The 15,982-nt window shown below is 37.9% G+C and overlaps 1 protein-coding gene across 24 annotated transcripts in view; it reads left to right on the plus strand.

Moving 5' to 3' along the window:
- The first annotated feature begins 2 nt into the window (after positions 1-2).
- The window catches only part of PBRM1 (polybromo 1), an 87,398-nt gene continuing 71,418 nt past the window's right edge, over positions 3-15,982 (plus strand). For 4 of the 24 annotated variants that reach the window (XM_078853707.1, XM_078853717.1, XM_078853715.1 and 1 more), the window contains exons 1-12: positions 3-146; positions 605-791; positions 2,710-2,773; positions 3,438-3,560; positions 5,220-5,375; positions 6,745-6,842; positions 7,432-7,579; positions 8,985-9,128; positions 9,960-10,076; positions 10,989-11,057; positions 11,928-12,026; positions 13,154-13,239. In XM_078853707.1, coding sequence (XP_078709833.1) covers positions 3,522-3,560; positions 5,220-5,375; positions 6,745-6,842; positions 7,432-7,579; positions 8,985-9,128; positions 9,960-10,076; positions 10,989-11,057; positions 11,928-12,026; positions 13,154-13,239 — 956 coding nt within the window. In that variant the 5' untranslated portion in view covers positions 3-146; positions 605-791; positions 2,710-2,773; positions 3,438-3,521. Of the gene's footprint in view, positions 147-344; positions 416-454; positions 792-2,709; positions 2,774-3,437; positions 3,561-5,219; positions 5,376-6,744; positions 6,843-7,431; positions 7,580-8,984; positions 9,129-9,959; positions 10,077-10,988; positions 11,058-11,927; positions 12,027-13,153; positions 13,240-15,982 lie in introns of those variants that run through there. The other 20 variants (XM_078853716.1, XM_078853719.1, XM_078853723.1 and 17 more) reach the window with 17 other exon arrangements.

Here is a 15,982-nt window from a genome sequence, read left to right on the forward strand (position 1 = left end):
TGGCGGCTGGGCGGGCTTTGCAGCAGCGGCAGACTCGGCAGTGAGGAGGAGCGGCCGGAACAGCAGCAGCGGTGGCGGCGGCGGCGGTGCGGGCGGCGGGGGGCAAGCGCGGCCGCGGCTGTCGGAGGCGGAGCGGGGCCGGCTGGGTAAGCGCTGGCTGCAGGCCTGGCGGCTCGGAGCGGGCAGCCGGGCTGCGGGAGCCAGGAGGCCGCCGCTTCTCTTTGTGTGGCCGCTGCGCTCCTGGTGGGGAGACAGCGCCCCCGGCGTGGGGGTGCCCTGCTCGGGGCCCGCCCCGGACCCTTCCGGCGGCGTGGGAGCTGCTGATCCCCTGTTCCCATCCTCATCCCTGCCACCTGTCCCGGTCGAGGCACCAGCTCCGCTTCCCCTCGCCTCCAGGGGCACTGATCCTCCTTCGGTGAGGCTGGCGGTGTTAGCCCTCTTTTACACCTAGGGGAAACTGAGGCATGGAGCGGGGAAGCGGCTTGTCAAAGCAGTCAACTGGTTGAGTCGCTGTCGGAGCTGGGAAAAGACACAAGGAGTCCTGACATCCACGCCCTGACTCTGACCTCCAACACATTACTCTTATTTTATTCATAACACCTAGGTTCTCCAGTCGAGGATCATGGCCTTTTGTACCGAAAGTATCATAGAAATGTAAGGGTGGAAGGGCCTTCAAGAGGTCATCAAGTCCAGCCCCCGGAAGCTGAGGCAGGACCAAATAAACCTATACCATGTGCTGTCCAACCTGTTCTTAAAAACCTCCAGAGATGGTGATTCCACAGCCTCCCTTGGTAACCTTTTCCAGTGCTTGACTAACTTTATAACTAGAAAGGTTTTCCTAATATCTAACTTAAATCAACCTTGCTGCAAACTAAGCTGATTACTTCTTGTCCTGCCCTTGGTGGACATGGAGAACAATTGATCACAGTTCTCTTTATAACAACCGTTTACATATTTGAAGACTGTGATCATGTCCCTCACCACCCCACCCATCTCTTCTCTAGACTAAATATGCCGAATTATTTCAGCCTTTCCTAAGAAAAGACAGAAGACTTTCTGTCCCAGAGAACTTGCAACTAAGAGGGTGGAGCATACCTCAGGGTAGGTAGGAATGATAGACAAATCCATGTGCATGACATTTTTACAAATCAAAATATAGAAAGAGAATGATGTAATATATACTCTTTCCCTCAGTTTTTCTACCTGTGAAGTACTGGGTGCATAGTTAATGATTGTACAATACTTGAAGATGTGTATGTAGCTATATACAAATATTTTATTTATATTTATAGGGTCATAAATAGACCCAATCCTCCCCAAAACCTCCTTTCTTACCAAAGGAGCCTCACAAAATTTGCTAGAAAATGTATATATACCATTTAGTAATATTTAAAGTAGAAGCAGACCTGTATTACACCCAGTAGTTGATCAAATAAGCAGTCACATTATCTGTCCCTTGTCCATTACCCCTTCAAAGATTAATGAAGAAATAAACATGTGCATTTAACTTTGGTAACTTTATCCTTTTAGAGTTCATCATTCCCTCCATCCACTTTTCCTCATATGTTTCAGGCCAGTTTCAGGATTTATTTATCAGTAATCATATAGAAAGATTGTATGATATATTCCCTCTGTCATTTTGTGACATTTGGCATTATCTGAGAAATATTTCTACAGACATGTGGAGGATACCCACAGTGCAAACAATTAGTTTTTCTTGACACCTGTGTATCTTTCCTGGTTGGTTATTTTTAAAGGCACGCAGAAAGGTAAATGCTTGTTAAAACCGAATTGGCTTGTTTTAAGTAAATTGCCTTGAATATGTGTAAAAGCTTGACTCTTTCAAGGAGATTAAACATTATATATTGGTGGGTCCTTAATAGATTACAACAGAAAAATGTTTATTGACATATCATCAGGAGATGTGGCAATGAGTGACCTGTCATGTTTTAGGAGTCACAAGAGAGGTCTCTCAGTGAGTAGCTGTAGAAGAGGGTATTATAAGAGATCTGACTTTTTAAGAGTGGCTGTAAAGGTTATGAAAAATGTTCAAGATTTAAAGCAATTTTTTATGTGAGTGCTGCAGAGACACTGTTCTCAGGTCCTGTGGGAATGTCTGAATAGCTCTCAAGGCTTTCTCTACTTCACACAAGGAGTGAAAGTGTTTGTAGGTAGGGAGATTGTTGGTACCCCAGGAGGCACCATGAGACATCAGTTCATTAAGAAGAGAGCAATATTTTCTACACTTTCTCCACTAAATTATAAGGTATTCTTTTGCAATCAATAACTTGATTATTGTGCAAAAACATAGCGATCTAGAGAATCTTTAATGCAGTTCAGGCTCTGAAATGTTATCAGTTTTATGGCAGCTATTCGGTATTGTTTTCTAGCTGTCAAACATCTGATGGGTGATTCTTACTGAATTTGGGTATATGATGGAGTCCAAACCTTGATATAGGGTTTACATAACCTAAGTTGCACAGGGAGATAAAGCTCCGAGGTACTTAAATGAAGTATGTATTAAAAGTTAATGCTTAATATGCTCTTAAACTTCTTCTGTAAGAGCATGTGCGGTGTAAAAATACATAGGAAAAATTTGTCATTTGGTTAACAAGTTATCTTCCATGTCTTTTGGTTCTGGTTCCAAACACTAAAATAGTGCATACTAGATAGGTAAGACTAATTTTATTTTCTGTTTTTTTTATACAGTTCTGTATATGTGGATGGGATTTGTTAGAAAATCAGTCTTAAAAGAGAAACTGGCATTGATAAGGTATAGCTATTCTGTTAACAAAATACAGGTTTATATTTTATATCCTGGTTGATATTCAAGCTTGGTTTTGATAGAAGTGTTTTTCAACAAGCAAACTGATGTATTTGTTGCACAATCTTATACTGGTAAACTTTATTATGTAATAGGGTATGTGGCTGAAGTTTTATGAACAGGGGCTAAATGTTTAGTAAGGAAGGCTACTGTTCAGTAAAGAGAGCCGTAAAACTCCTCTGAAGATGTTTCTTGATGATGTGGGCCATTGCTGAAGACTCTTATTGCTTTTTTGGAAACTTAAAACTTTTTTTTATTTATACATTCACTGTGCTGCTTCTCCACTCCTACCAGTTTACAGTGTTGCAGTTGTTCTCTCTTCTTTTACATTCAGACTGGCAGTAAAATCTGTGATGTGTCAGCAGGGCCTTTAGGAAAAAGCAAACAGTTTGTTTAAAAAAATCCAGAAAAATGTCTTATTTTTTGTGCTGAAAAAATACTCTATGTGGAAGTTTGTTTTTGTTAAGAACAAATCCAAAAAATACTAATCTATATGTTCCTCTCCTCCCCTACCTTTCCTCTCTCTCCTCACTATTTTTCTTGAACTCTGTCGATCCACTCTCTCCTTTTTACCCTTCCCCTCTATTTTTCTCTCCTTTTTCTTCTCTTTCAGTTTAGACTGTACTAACACCATTGCTGAATTGACACTTTTAAAGCCTTACCTTCTCCCAGTATCTTAACTTGGCCAACAGACACTATGAGGAGACTGGCTTTTCGAGGTGCTGGTTGTACTCTGGTAAATCTGGTACATTATTGATCATATATGCACCATTCTCCCTTCTCCCCTACCTTGACCTTTTTTTTTTTTTATCCTGGCCATAATGAATCCCCCCTTGTATTCATTCAACTTATTGAAGTGTTTGCAGGTAATTAATTCTGTTCCTAGAATACGAAAGAGATACCCTAATGTAGTTATGCCAGGTTGCTGTGCCATTTAAAAACAACACATACAAGAAAAAATGCCTTGATTCTATTAGAAAATGGGAGGAGATCTGGGGAGTCTCTATACGCATTCAGTCTTTAGTCTTTGAGACTCCCAACAATAGCGCCAGTAGAGAGGAATCTTTGTGGTACTGATCCCTTGCCACTAGAAATTGCGCTAGGTCCACCAGCTTGTTTCATAAACCACTCAGTAGTTGTTGGATGGTTATTAATTTCAGTCACTATTTACATTAGTAAATTCAAACCCATGGCCAAGAGGAGACAGACACTCTTACATTGTCAAAAAGAAAAGGAGTACTTGTGGCACCTTAGAGACTAACCAATTTATTTGAGCATAAGCTTTCGTGAGCTACAGCTCACTTCATCGGATGCATACTGTGGAAAATACAGAAGATGTTTATACATACAGACCATGAAAAAATGGGTGTTTATCACTACAAAAGGTTTTCTCTCCCCCCACCCCACTCTTCTTCTGGTAATAGCTTATCTAAAGTGATCACTCTCCTTACAATGTGTATGATAATCAAGGTGGGCCATTTCCAGCACAAATCCAGGTGTCGTGTTTCCCCCGCACTCCCCCCCCCCGTTGAGAAAACCTTTTGTAGTGATAAACACCCATTTTTTCATGGTCTGTGTGTATAAAAACATCTTCTGTATTTTCCACAGTATGCATCCGATGAAGTGAGCTGTAGCTCACGAAAGCTTATGCTCAAATAAATTGGTTAGTCTCTAAGGTGCCACAAGTACTCCTTTTCTTTTTGCAAATACAGACTAACACGGCTGTTACTCTGAAATCTTACATTGCCAGTTACTTGAGTCATCCAATCCACACTGATTTTAGCATTGGAGAGAGAATGGAAGGGCTTGAGAACATAGCAAAATGTAACCAGGTTACAGCCCAAACCCCTTTTGGTGTGATCCCATGACTAGATATTAAGCAGTAGTTGTGGTTTTTACTTGTCAGTGCAGACTCTTAATTACATCAACAGGGTTGTTTGTTTTTTGCTTTTGGGTGTGGGGTGGAGTACTTGTCAATCAGAATCACCAAATTATCTCTTGTTTGAACTAGTTCATCTGCCATGACAAAAGTTCTTGTTTTATTATCATGTATGGAGTGACAAGTCACAAGCATTGATGGGTGATTTAAGAAAGGATAATGGTAAGTGTTGTTAGATACATACATTTTCATCACCCTATAAGAGTCCAAGTCACTCTGATGGTATGGTGATGCATGGCAGTATAAAACTCAACGATAGATTGGATTATCAGGTAAACTATCAACGACATAAGCAGTGTTTTAGCTATATGATTTCGTGAGGTAATAATACATAACTAAATCTCAGTGAACCATCTTGAATACATACATCCTAAAGAACTGCAAGTTTAATGCTCACTCTCATCAGAGAGATTGGATGCAAAGCCATAAGTTTAAGAACATCTTTCTTTATTATAGAAGAAGTTGGATTCCATGGGTTCCAAGAGACGAAGGGCTACTTCTCCTTCCAGCAGCATCAGTGGAGGAGATTTTGATGATGGTCACCATTCAACAAATATACCAGGCCCAAGCAGGAAAAGGAGGAGACTTTCAAATCTCCCAACTGTAGATCCTGTAAGTACCATTGTAACCCCTTCTGTGTTATTGCATAAATCCAAATGTGGAATACCTTTTGAAATCACTATACGCAAACATTTGCAAAAGAAAAAATTATATTTAGTGAGAATATTTAAGATATGGGTATAACTTAGTGTTCTATGGATGTTTTCTGGAGTTGCAAAGTCTTCTTCCAGGCTTTCCCCCATGGGACAGCGTTCTACGTTTCTAGGGAGCCCCGAGGAACAGCTTCTGTTTCCTTTGGTATATTGTGCACTTGCCTGGCCTAAGCGCTAATTTTGAATGACGTGGGCAAGTTACGACTTCCTCCTGAGCCCAGCAGCACTGATTCTACACTGGCTGTAGAACATGGATATCAAACTCATTCTGTGGAGATGTCTGAGTTACACTTTTAATTATGGTGTGTGGGCTGGGGAATAAATTTAGGACTACGTATCTCCTTCAGTCCACACTAGTTCTCCCACTGATGTCAATACAAGATTTGCACAAAGAGCAAAAGACAGAATATTGTCTTTCTACGTAGTACCTAAAGTTCTATTATTTGTTCAGCACCTTATTCATCCCTGACCCATGAAAATATGTTCATCATTAGGACCATCCCAGTTGATGTCCTTTTTCTCTTCCTTACTCATTCTCCTTCAGCTGCTTTTCTTTTTTTCTTCACTGTCTTTGTATTTCTTGTCTTATCTTCCCATTGTATTTACTTCCTTGTAGCAGTTCCGGATTTCTATACCTTATGGCTTTCACTTCCTCCCCATCCTCCTTCCATCTGCTAAAATGATCAGCAAAGAAATAGTAAATGCTGACATTTGAAGTGCCATCCTTAGACATTAGTTAGCCTAAGAGAGATTAACTGTGAGACATTGGAGTCCACATTTCCTTATTTATTGTTTCTGGTGTCTTCTTGAGTCTGTAGTCAACACTGTGTTGGTTTACATTTGGGAAGTTTTCTTTGCAACCATGAGGGCTAGAAAACTCCCTTTAAAAAAGAAAAAATACACAAATCTGGGTATGCCATAGTACTATATTAATACATCAAACGGGCTGGGTGTTTAATATCCCCACTGTAGAGCAACTTATGGCGTGACACTCCCCTCCCCCCACCTTCCTACCCTAACCAAGGCTTGGGCATAAATCCACACCCCTGAGAGACGTAGCTATGCCAACCTAAGCCCTTGTGCAGACAGAATTCTTCCATTGGCCTAACTACTGTTTCTTGGGGAAGTGGATTACCTACGTTGACAGGAGAACTGCTCCTGTTGGCATAGGTAGTTTCTACACTGTAGCATTTCAAGTGCAGACATACCCTCAATTTGTTGCCTCCTTAGCATTTCCATTGTCTTACTGGATTGTTCTTGCCTTTTAGATTGCTGTGTGCCATGAACTGTACAACACAATCAGAGATTACAAAGATGAACAGGGCAGGCTCTTATGTGAGCTTTTCATTAGAGCACCAAAACGAAGGTGAGGATGTGGCCTTGATTGGGAACAATCTTAGGTATGAGAGCTAGTCCTGGAACAAATGGATTTTGAGAAATAGCTCATCTGTGTAAAAGTTGCAAAACTCGTGCATTAAATATGCAACAAGCTTGCATTAGTCTTTTGATCTTTATGTTTGATAGCATGCCCCTTTGAACTGTGACACAAGTGCCTGTGTTCAGGCAGAAAAGTAAACGTTTGATTTTATATGAAACATTGAATATAAAGCCTTCCTGACGTTGAGATCTGTTTGGCTGTAAAATTGTCTCCAAAGGTGGAGGAGTAAAATAATAACATATATCCTAGGGAACAACCCAGAACTGACTCTTGGGAATGGAATAGGTGAAGAGAGAGAACTATTTCTGTCTGTAATTTTTTTATAGATTTAAGATAAATTTTAAAATATGTGCTAATTCATTTATATTAAGGTTGTTTGTAAATTTGAGCTATTTAAGTTGTAGCAAAAACATACTAGAAACGTTTCTGCATTACTCTTAAATTTGTGCAGAGTTAAATACTGTAGGGTTCGCTTTCAGTGCTCAAACTCTGATGCCTTTACTTATTGTTACAACAGAAATCAGCCAGACTACTATGAAGTGGTTTCTCAGCCTATTGATTTAATGAAAATCCAACAGAAACTAAAAATGGAGGAGTATGATGATGTGAACCTACTGACTGCTGACTTTCAGCTACTATTTAACAATGCAAAGGCTTACTATAAGGTGAGGAAGCTTCATTTAAAGGCCCAAATTCATATATTCTGACAATAGCAGGTCTGGGTGCTTTTAGAAGATACAGCCAGTTTCATATGTAAGAGACCACTATGATAATATACATCTGTTCCAGTACTACAGTGGTTCCAAAACTTTCCTGTAGTGTGGACCAGATCTTAATACAGAGATTACCTAATATGCCGCCTCCTCTCTCTTTCATAACCCTGTAGCATTCTTGCCCAACTACAACAATTTCTTCCATGGAAAAATATTAGGAAAGTATGACTTTTTAGGTGTCTCATGTAATGTGTGTTTTCCTTTGGGGAAAAACATTAAAGAGCACAAGTAGAATCCTGAACTCAGTACTGAGCAGGCAAGTAAAGGACGAACATATTTAAAGTATTTTACCAATACACTTCCCATTCAATGAATTGGTCATTCTGAATGATCAAGTTAAATACAGAAAAGCAAATTTATAATATTTTTTGTTTTTTGAAAGAAAAGAGCAAAATTAGTGGGATGATTTCATCTCTTGCTTCCATCAATTCCTTCTCTCAGCTGGAAACAAGCAGGAGAGCTAAGTGGCAAACAAGTGGTTTGCTAAGCATCAGTGGTGTGCAGGACACTCATATGGAATCTCTGCAGTATTATACCCTGTTTAAAAAAAAAAGTAGTTATGCACTAAATCAGAGGTGATCAAAGCTCACTTTGAATGCAGGAGAAGAGAGAGCGAGTAACAGGGCAGAATAGGGAAATTGGGGTCTCTCTCTCTTTCTGGGGGTAGCTTCTCCTGGCCCCGGCCTAATCACCCTGGTTCCTACATGCTCCTTGGCCTAGACTCAGTCAGAAGTTGCTTGTGTCTGGGGCAGGGCTCAGTCAGAGACAGTTCAAGCCGAAGCTCAGGGCTAGAGAGCTGTGTGAGACATGTGGAGGAGACCAGGGACATAGATCAGCACTAGCTCCCCTCATCCCGCTGGTTCTGCTGCCCCTGATATGAATGGTACACTTTAGATGTTAATGGGTTTTATTAAAGTTATCTTTAAATCATTTTGTTAGCCTCTTTTCTAAAATTTAATTAAAAAGTAAAAAGTGTGTTTCAGAATCTTAAAAAATAGAATGTTTTCCTGTATTTCTTGCATTGAAAGAATCAATATCTTGTGGCAGAGAGGGGATAAAAGAAATCCAAACTTCACTGCAAATCTAGAGTAAATTACCTAATGTCCTTAAGTGTGGTGGAGGCTATCTATTTTAATTCATTACCATTCCTGACATCACTGTGTTGAAGAATTACACAGCCAGTAATTGCTGTTTTCTATTATTTAATATATTTCACTTCAGAATGCTCAGAATTTTAAGAACACTTTTAAAATAACTGACTAGCAATAACGTCGTGCTGTTTGGTTCATTCTCACAGCCAGATTCTCCTGAATATAAAGCAGCCTGCAAACTGTGGGATTTGTATATGCGCACAAAGAATGAGTTTGTTCAGAAAGGTGATACTGAGGAGGAGGAGGAAGAGGATGAAAGGCATGACAATCAAGGGGCAATATCTGAAGTAGTAAGTAGGAAGCATTGCATTTATAGTTTGCTGGTGAAATTAAGAGGTGTGTGAAAACTGGACTTTCAGAATAAGGTTAACCTCAGTTTGTGGAGGGACATCGGTCGATGTGTGGTTATTAAGCTGAGCCAAAACAGGTGATGGGACATGCGTCACTAGATTATGTTCTGATATACTGTTTAAGGGTTCTTACACATACATAGAAAACAGTAATGGTTTCAGTACTCAATAAGTAAGTATTTATACCTTTGCATATGTTTGTGCATATATTAGTGAACTCTTAAGAAATAAATAGTTACAAGATGATCAGTGATATAACTATTGTATATGTGGTTCCATTTTAATCAGTTTATAATAAATATGACCTCTGTAACTTGCATGATCTGAGGCCTCATGCAAGTAAACCTGGGTCCCCCTGAGAACACTTTCAGATGAGACACCTGTATGGTGAACACCATGGTGTTATTCTCAGACTTGTTGTTCTTTTTACTGCCTTAACCCAGGGACTTAGGCTAGAGCTACACCTGCAAATCTCCGTTAGTACTGCATGACATTACAATGCATATTTGTATTTAACTCTGAAAAACAGATCTGTGCACGAAATGTGTATGTGATATTCAGACTTATTCACGTGTCTTACTAAATGCATAATCATAATACTGTGTCTTGAAAAGTTGCACACATCTTTATAGCTGCTGTTTTCATCATCTTTTCCTTGAAAAAGAACGTTTATACATTTACACTGAAATATTTTACAGGGACCATTAGAAGCTTTTATAAAATTGAAATCTTTCTCATCAAAGCTTTTTGTAACTTCATTTCCTGTACCAGTCTTCTCCAAGCTACTTGAAAGAGATTCTTGAACAGCTGCTTGAAGCTGTAGCCATAGCCACCAACCCATCAGGACGTCTTATAAGTGAGCTGTTTCAGAAGCTTCCCTCTAAAGTGGTGAGTAGTGAAATGAAATCACTTGTGTTCTATGTTTGGTATCTGGAAAATGGTATAACTAATACTGTGGGCTGACTGTGAGACTAACGGTCAAGTGAACAAAAATAAATAAAAATACTTTATGCACTACCAAGTCATAACATTTTGCTTTGTGGTGGAAATCGCCCCCTTAGCCTGTTTACTGAAGAAGCCATTATCAGTTTAATCAGATAATGTACTATAACATTTTAACACTGAGAGCAAACTATTAGGTGTGTGTATAATGTCTAATAGCTATCAATATCAAAATGTTGTTACGCATTATCAGATAAAGGTCATGTTATAAAATCATTGCTTCTTTCTGAGGAAATAGTTTTTTTCATATCACTTTGGTGGAATGATGAAGTATTTCATTTTTCTTAATTGGCTGTAAGGGCTGCTTTTTGTTTTAGCAGCTATCTGCTGGTAGAATGGGGTTTATGGATCAACCCTAAAATAATCTTTTTACTAATCTAAATTTTGTTTTTAAGTCATTTACAGCTCAATTCAGAGTCAGTGTAACTCCACTTAGTTTAAATTTCATCTTAGTGTAAGGGATCTAGTCTCTGAATGAATTCATTAACTTGTTTGGTGAATCTATATAAATAAACCCTTTCAGATGTTGTTAATCGATATTAGTTATGTGAGCAATGTATATCTTAATGATATGGAGAAATTAAACCATTTTGGTTAAGAGAATAAACCTTAATCAAGTTGCAATGCTGAATTTGTACATAATCTTTCAGCTGTTTTGTGGTGGTAATCTGTCTTCTTAGCTGCCTTTGGTAATAGGCCATCAAATATAAGTGTTTATTTAATACTGATTTTTATTGTTTCCCTTGTGAATTATATGTGCCAGTGTACAACTATAGATATATCGTTTTTGTTTTCTAGCAATATCCTGACTATTATGCAATAATTAAAGAGCCCATAGATCTTAAGACTATTGCCCAGAGGATACAGGTACGGTATGATCATGTTAATGAGCTGTATATTGTAATTTTGGAAAAATAAGGTTTTTAAAGTTTAGAAGCAAAATTTTATGTAGATCAGTAGTAAGTGTAATTTTTACCAGTAAATTAAGAAACTGAAAACTATGCTGCTCTGAGGTTCAGGACTGGCTATAGTCAGTCCTGGACTAGTGTGCCAAAGGTAGTCACAGTTTAAGGTTCAGTGTCTTAAACCATAATTGTTGATCTGAATGAAATGCCAGGTACTGTGATTTCTTGGCCATGTACTAGTATAAAGTAGTCATTTCTGGCCAGGGCAAATTGAGATATTGAAGTTTAGATTAGTGTCATTCTCATTACCATCTTGCTTTGTCCCACTCACCCTTTCCTATTCTTATTTGGTTTTAGCTAGCTGTTACCTTGAACTCCTAGAGCTAGAAATTTGGTGATTTCTACAACCTGAAATCATTCAAATCTAATTTTTAAAATGAAGTATTAGTCTCTAATTCCAGAATTTTGTGAAATACTGACTGCTAATGCATTCTGAACTTGAAGTGGAGGATAGAGATGAGTTAAAATGGTAATCCAAATGATGTGTTTTAAAGTTTGCTTAAAATCATTTTGGAGTCAGTGCATTGTTCATTTAGTTTGTGGGACCTGTCACAGAAAAAATAACTTTTATATTTGTATCGTCTCTATGATTTTCTTTCCTTTTTTGCCAATGAATTCTTTGTTTGTTTATATGCTGCATAAAGAAATGTCTTTTTTCAATGTGAACTTACCTTTTACTTTCCAGTGTTTTGCATTTTTTTTCTTCATGTGACAGGATAAAAAGGATCAGTTTTTATCTAAAGAGTAAACTGTTCTGTTTTTTGTTCTGCAGAATGGAAGTTATAAAAGCATTCATGCAATGGCCAAGGATATAGATCTTTTAGCAAAGAATGCCAAAACCTATAATGAGCCTGGATCTCAAGTATTCAAGGTTATTTTCAGATTTTTTTTTTTGACAATTAAGTCAGGGTTTCAATCTTTATTTATTGTATTACATATTTTTAAGTTATTAAAATGGTATTTTGTGTTATAAGGTTCTAAAGCATTTCTAATTTATCTCAAAATATTAAAAAGGATATTGTCAACTAATTTCTATTCCTTTTATTGTTAGTAGTTCCCTATTAGAAGTTTGAAACTCATATTCTTTCCTTGTTGACTGTTCTGTTTGCCAGCTATACATTTCTCTCTTCCAATTTTACTTCAAATGGGACATGAATCAGCCTGGTGTCTTATAGGAATAGAGGATGGCTCACTGGCTATTAGGTTAGAAATGCCTAGAATTCCTGGCATTACAAATTCAAATCATGGCACTTGACTGTTCATTATCACAGACTGCGCAGTTTAGTGTAGGGAGGTCTGCAGCATAAAGCCTGAAAGATGGAGGTCCTGCTCCTTTGCATGGATATTAAAGATCCTATTCCATTTTTTGTAAGAGTATGCATGCATCATATGGCCAAAACTCACTTTTCATCTCTTCCTCACCACTTCCTTTTCTCTCTCAATTGACCAACATGTTGTGTGCATATTTTCTACCTACCTCCTTCCTGTACCTAAAAGTGAGTGAATTTCAGTGGTGAAGTGATTCCTGCATATCTTTTAACTTTTGAAATGAAGGGCACTACATATATGTTCTATTCTAAGGGTAAAATCTATTGGTATAAGAGTAGAGATGGATAGAATGCTAAGGCAGGCTAGCTATGAGACCAATCATCTTCCAGTGCAGAGAAGACAGACAAACCCACTCATTCTAATGTATTGTTGTTGTGCGTGCGAAAGTCGTGGAGATTTTCTTTTAAGGATGTTGCAAAGAAGTGCCATAGACACTAGCCACCATTTTATTCCCTTTTATTTAACCATTGAAAGTCTCTTTTCAAGTTAGATTTTGCTATAGACTTCTGACACTGGTCAACTTCACTCTCTATCAAGAAAATATATAACCCTAACTTTTGTTCTTTTAAACACTATTTTAAATCTGCATATTTATATCTATAGAATTAGAGTAAATCCTTGACTCAGTCTCATTTTTCTAAAATGGAGTATTCTTATTTCAATTAACAGGATGCAAATGCTATTAAAAAAATATTTAATATGAAAAAGGCTGAAATTGAACATAATGAACTGGCCAAGTCAAGTCTTCGAATCAGGTACTGCAAGTAAAAAACAAACACACAAAAAAGTGCTGTTTGAGGTCTGGTTTACATGTATTTACTGATATTTAGTTTCTTAATTTTGCCCCCAAAAAAACAAAAACAGGAAATGATAGATAAAATTAACTTGCTTGTTGTTGCTTTAAATCTTATAGACCATTGAAATAGATTTTTGAAGGTAACTGCTGAAATATACTGTATAAGTGATATATTCCTACTGTTAAGATATATTTGGCACTGAAATATAGAGAGCCTGTAGGAGCCCCTAAAGTTAAGTTTGAGCCAGCTTCTATTCTATGTGTTTAACAGGTAGAAACAGAAAAGCTGGAACAAGGAGCACAGGCTCAGATCCTCAAAGATATTTAGGCATCTGACTCCCCCTGAGGTCAAATACATTTTGAGGATCTAGGTGAGCGTGCCCTTCTTCATAAGAGTTGCTGGATGGCCAAGGGCCTCTGATGTATCCTGGAGGCCTGCAAAGAATTAGGGGGACCAAGGATTCATTTTTTGCATGAGCCCAAAATATTTATTGGGAGGGAGCAGAGAAACAGCCCGAGCCCAAAATATTTATTGGGAGGGAGCAGAGAAACAGCCCAAAATTCATTAATTCAGGTGTCTAGCAATCATTTGAAGAAAACCCCAGGATTTAGTAACACTCTTTGTATGTGAAAATCTATTTTAATTGTAATAGGGAGCAAAATTGTGTGTGGGTAGGGACAGAATTGACTTGTTGGGGTTGGAGTGAAGTTTTGGAAATGTAAATTAAATGGATATGGCTTGTGGGAGAGGGGGTAGTGCAGGTTTTTGTCATTTGGGCTATAGGGGTTGGTCTTGAACAAATAGGTGTTGAGATTTTTTTTTTTTTCAGGCCCTGTTATTTCCTTCCTGAAATCACATTAATTGGAAAAAGCTTTTTCCTCCCACCCAAATCCTCACTCTTCAAAATATCAATCTGGATATTTTATGCACATTTCTTATCTCAGAAATATCTAGACAGATCCAGATCTCTCATAAGTTTCACTTGATATCATTGGCAGTTCTCAAAACTGGTATTAAATACTTACCAGGGTGAATTATATTCTCTATCAGAAAAGCTAAGTGACATCTTCCAAATGAGCACAAGAGTTAACAACTTCCTTGGCAGAAAGGGAAGTTCTTTAGATATTTTGCAAAGGACCTACTTGGAGTATGTATCCTTTTCCGAAATAAATCTCTCCTCTTCTGAAGCTGTTTTTGTAATAGGATAGAGAACTCCACAAACATCCTTACATTAAAGGTATTCAGTTAACTTAAATATTTGTCTTAAATGTTTTACCTTCTGTTATAAATATCACCTAAGATTAGTATAAATTAAAGAGATTAGAGAACTATACACTTTTTACAGTTTACTTGGTGCTTTTGTCAGTACTTCAAGTGTATAGTCAATTTTTACTGTGTCTTCTGTTTAATCAGTCAGTTTCCCCTGTTTGCATAAATCTTTCATACAACAACAGCAGGGAGGAAAAATTTTACAAAACAAGAAAATGTGATTTGTAAAATCACAAAAATTGGCAGAGGGATTCATGTGCAGGAATAATTCTAGAAACATTATTTGTTTGTTTACCTGCCGCATCCGCAGGTTCGTCCGATCGCAGGTCCCAGTGGCCGCGGTTCGCTGCTCCAGGCCAATGGGAGCTGCTGGAAGCGGCGCAGGCCGTGTCCTCTCTAAAGTCTACTATAGCTCATTTAAGCCCTGACACCGCAGAAACCTAGCAAGTGTGTAGTTCCATAGATGTAGACCTACTGATCTCGGTCTACATCTATGTTTAAGGATTTTCAGGATCAGGGCCTAAATTGTGACTCACTGACTTCATTAGGAGTAAAGGGGGAATCAGGACCTTCCAAGGTTGGGTACTGTACTTAATTTTGAGGCTGTGACTGTATCTTAACCGTAACACTTTTTGTGTGAAGATGGCTGACAAACAATTATATTAGTATTTGTTAGTTGAATTCCTCTCTCTAGTACTGCCAATCCTTTCTCTATCCCTTAGTTATCTTATTCTGTAAGGTTCTTTTAATATTTTACCTTGTCTGTGAAACTTCTATGTTGTTGTGTAGGGCCACAAGTTGACTTCATGTCCAGAATAATTTGATAGCTCTCATCTTGATTTCTATACCTGTTAAAAAATTCTTTTTAAAAAGTGTTTTGCCTCAAGCAGGCCAAAAAACCCCCACTCTTAAACAAAAATAAAATTCCCCAGACTCCTCATAGTCAATTTGAAGGAGAGAAAAGTTTAATTAGAAAAAAGTCCTTCCTGCTGTCCTGAAGACTGCTATTGGCTGCTGTTAAGCACAGACCTGCTATTTCAGATCCCTTTTAACTTATTAAACTCCAGATGGGTCATCTAGGTTTTTTTTTAAAATCCATGACTTCTTAATTCTTCCACCTCATCTGGGAGTCTTTCACTTTACACTGTTTTTAGCAAAAAACCTCCTTAAATTATTCTAGCCTATTTTTCCTCTTAGTTTTAAAAAGCTTAACTTTATAATAACTCTTTGCTAATTTAAATACTCTAATCATCATGTCAAGAATAATCCCAATTTTGTGACTCTATCCAGATGCACATCCTTCATTCTGTTCATCATCATAAATTGCCCCTTTGCAGTGCACTTATCTGTCTTTCTTCAGACAATATGACCAATATACAACAGTTTCCACAACACAATTTAATATGCTTTATTAAGTGATAACACAATAGGC

This window comes from Lepidochelys kempii, chromosome 7 (assembly GCF_965140285.1).
Source record: "Lepidochelys kempii isolate rLepKem1 chromosome 7, rLepKem1.hap1, whole genome shotgun sequence".
NCBI classification, from domain to species: domain Eukaryota; kingdom Metazoa; phylum Chordata; order Testudines; family Cheloniidae; genus Lepidochelys; species Lepidochelys kempii.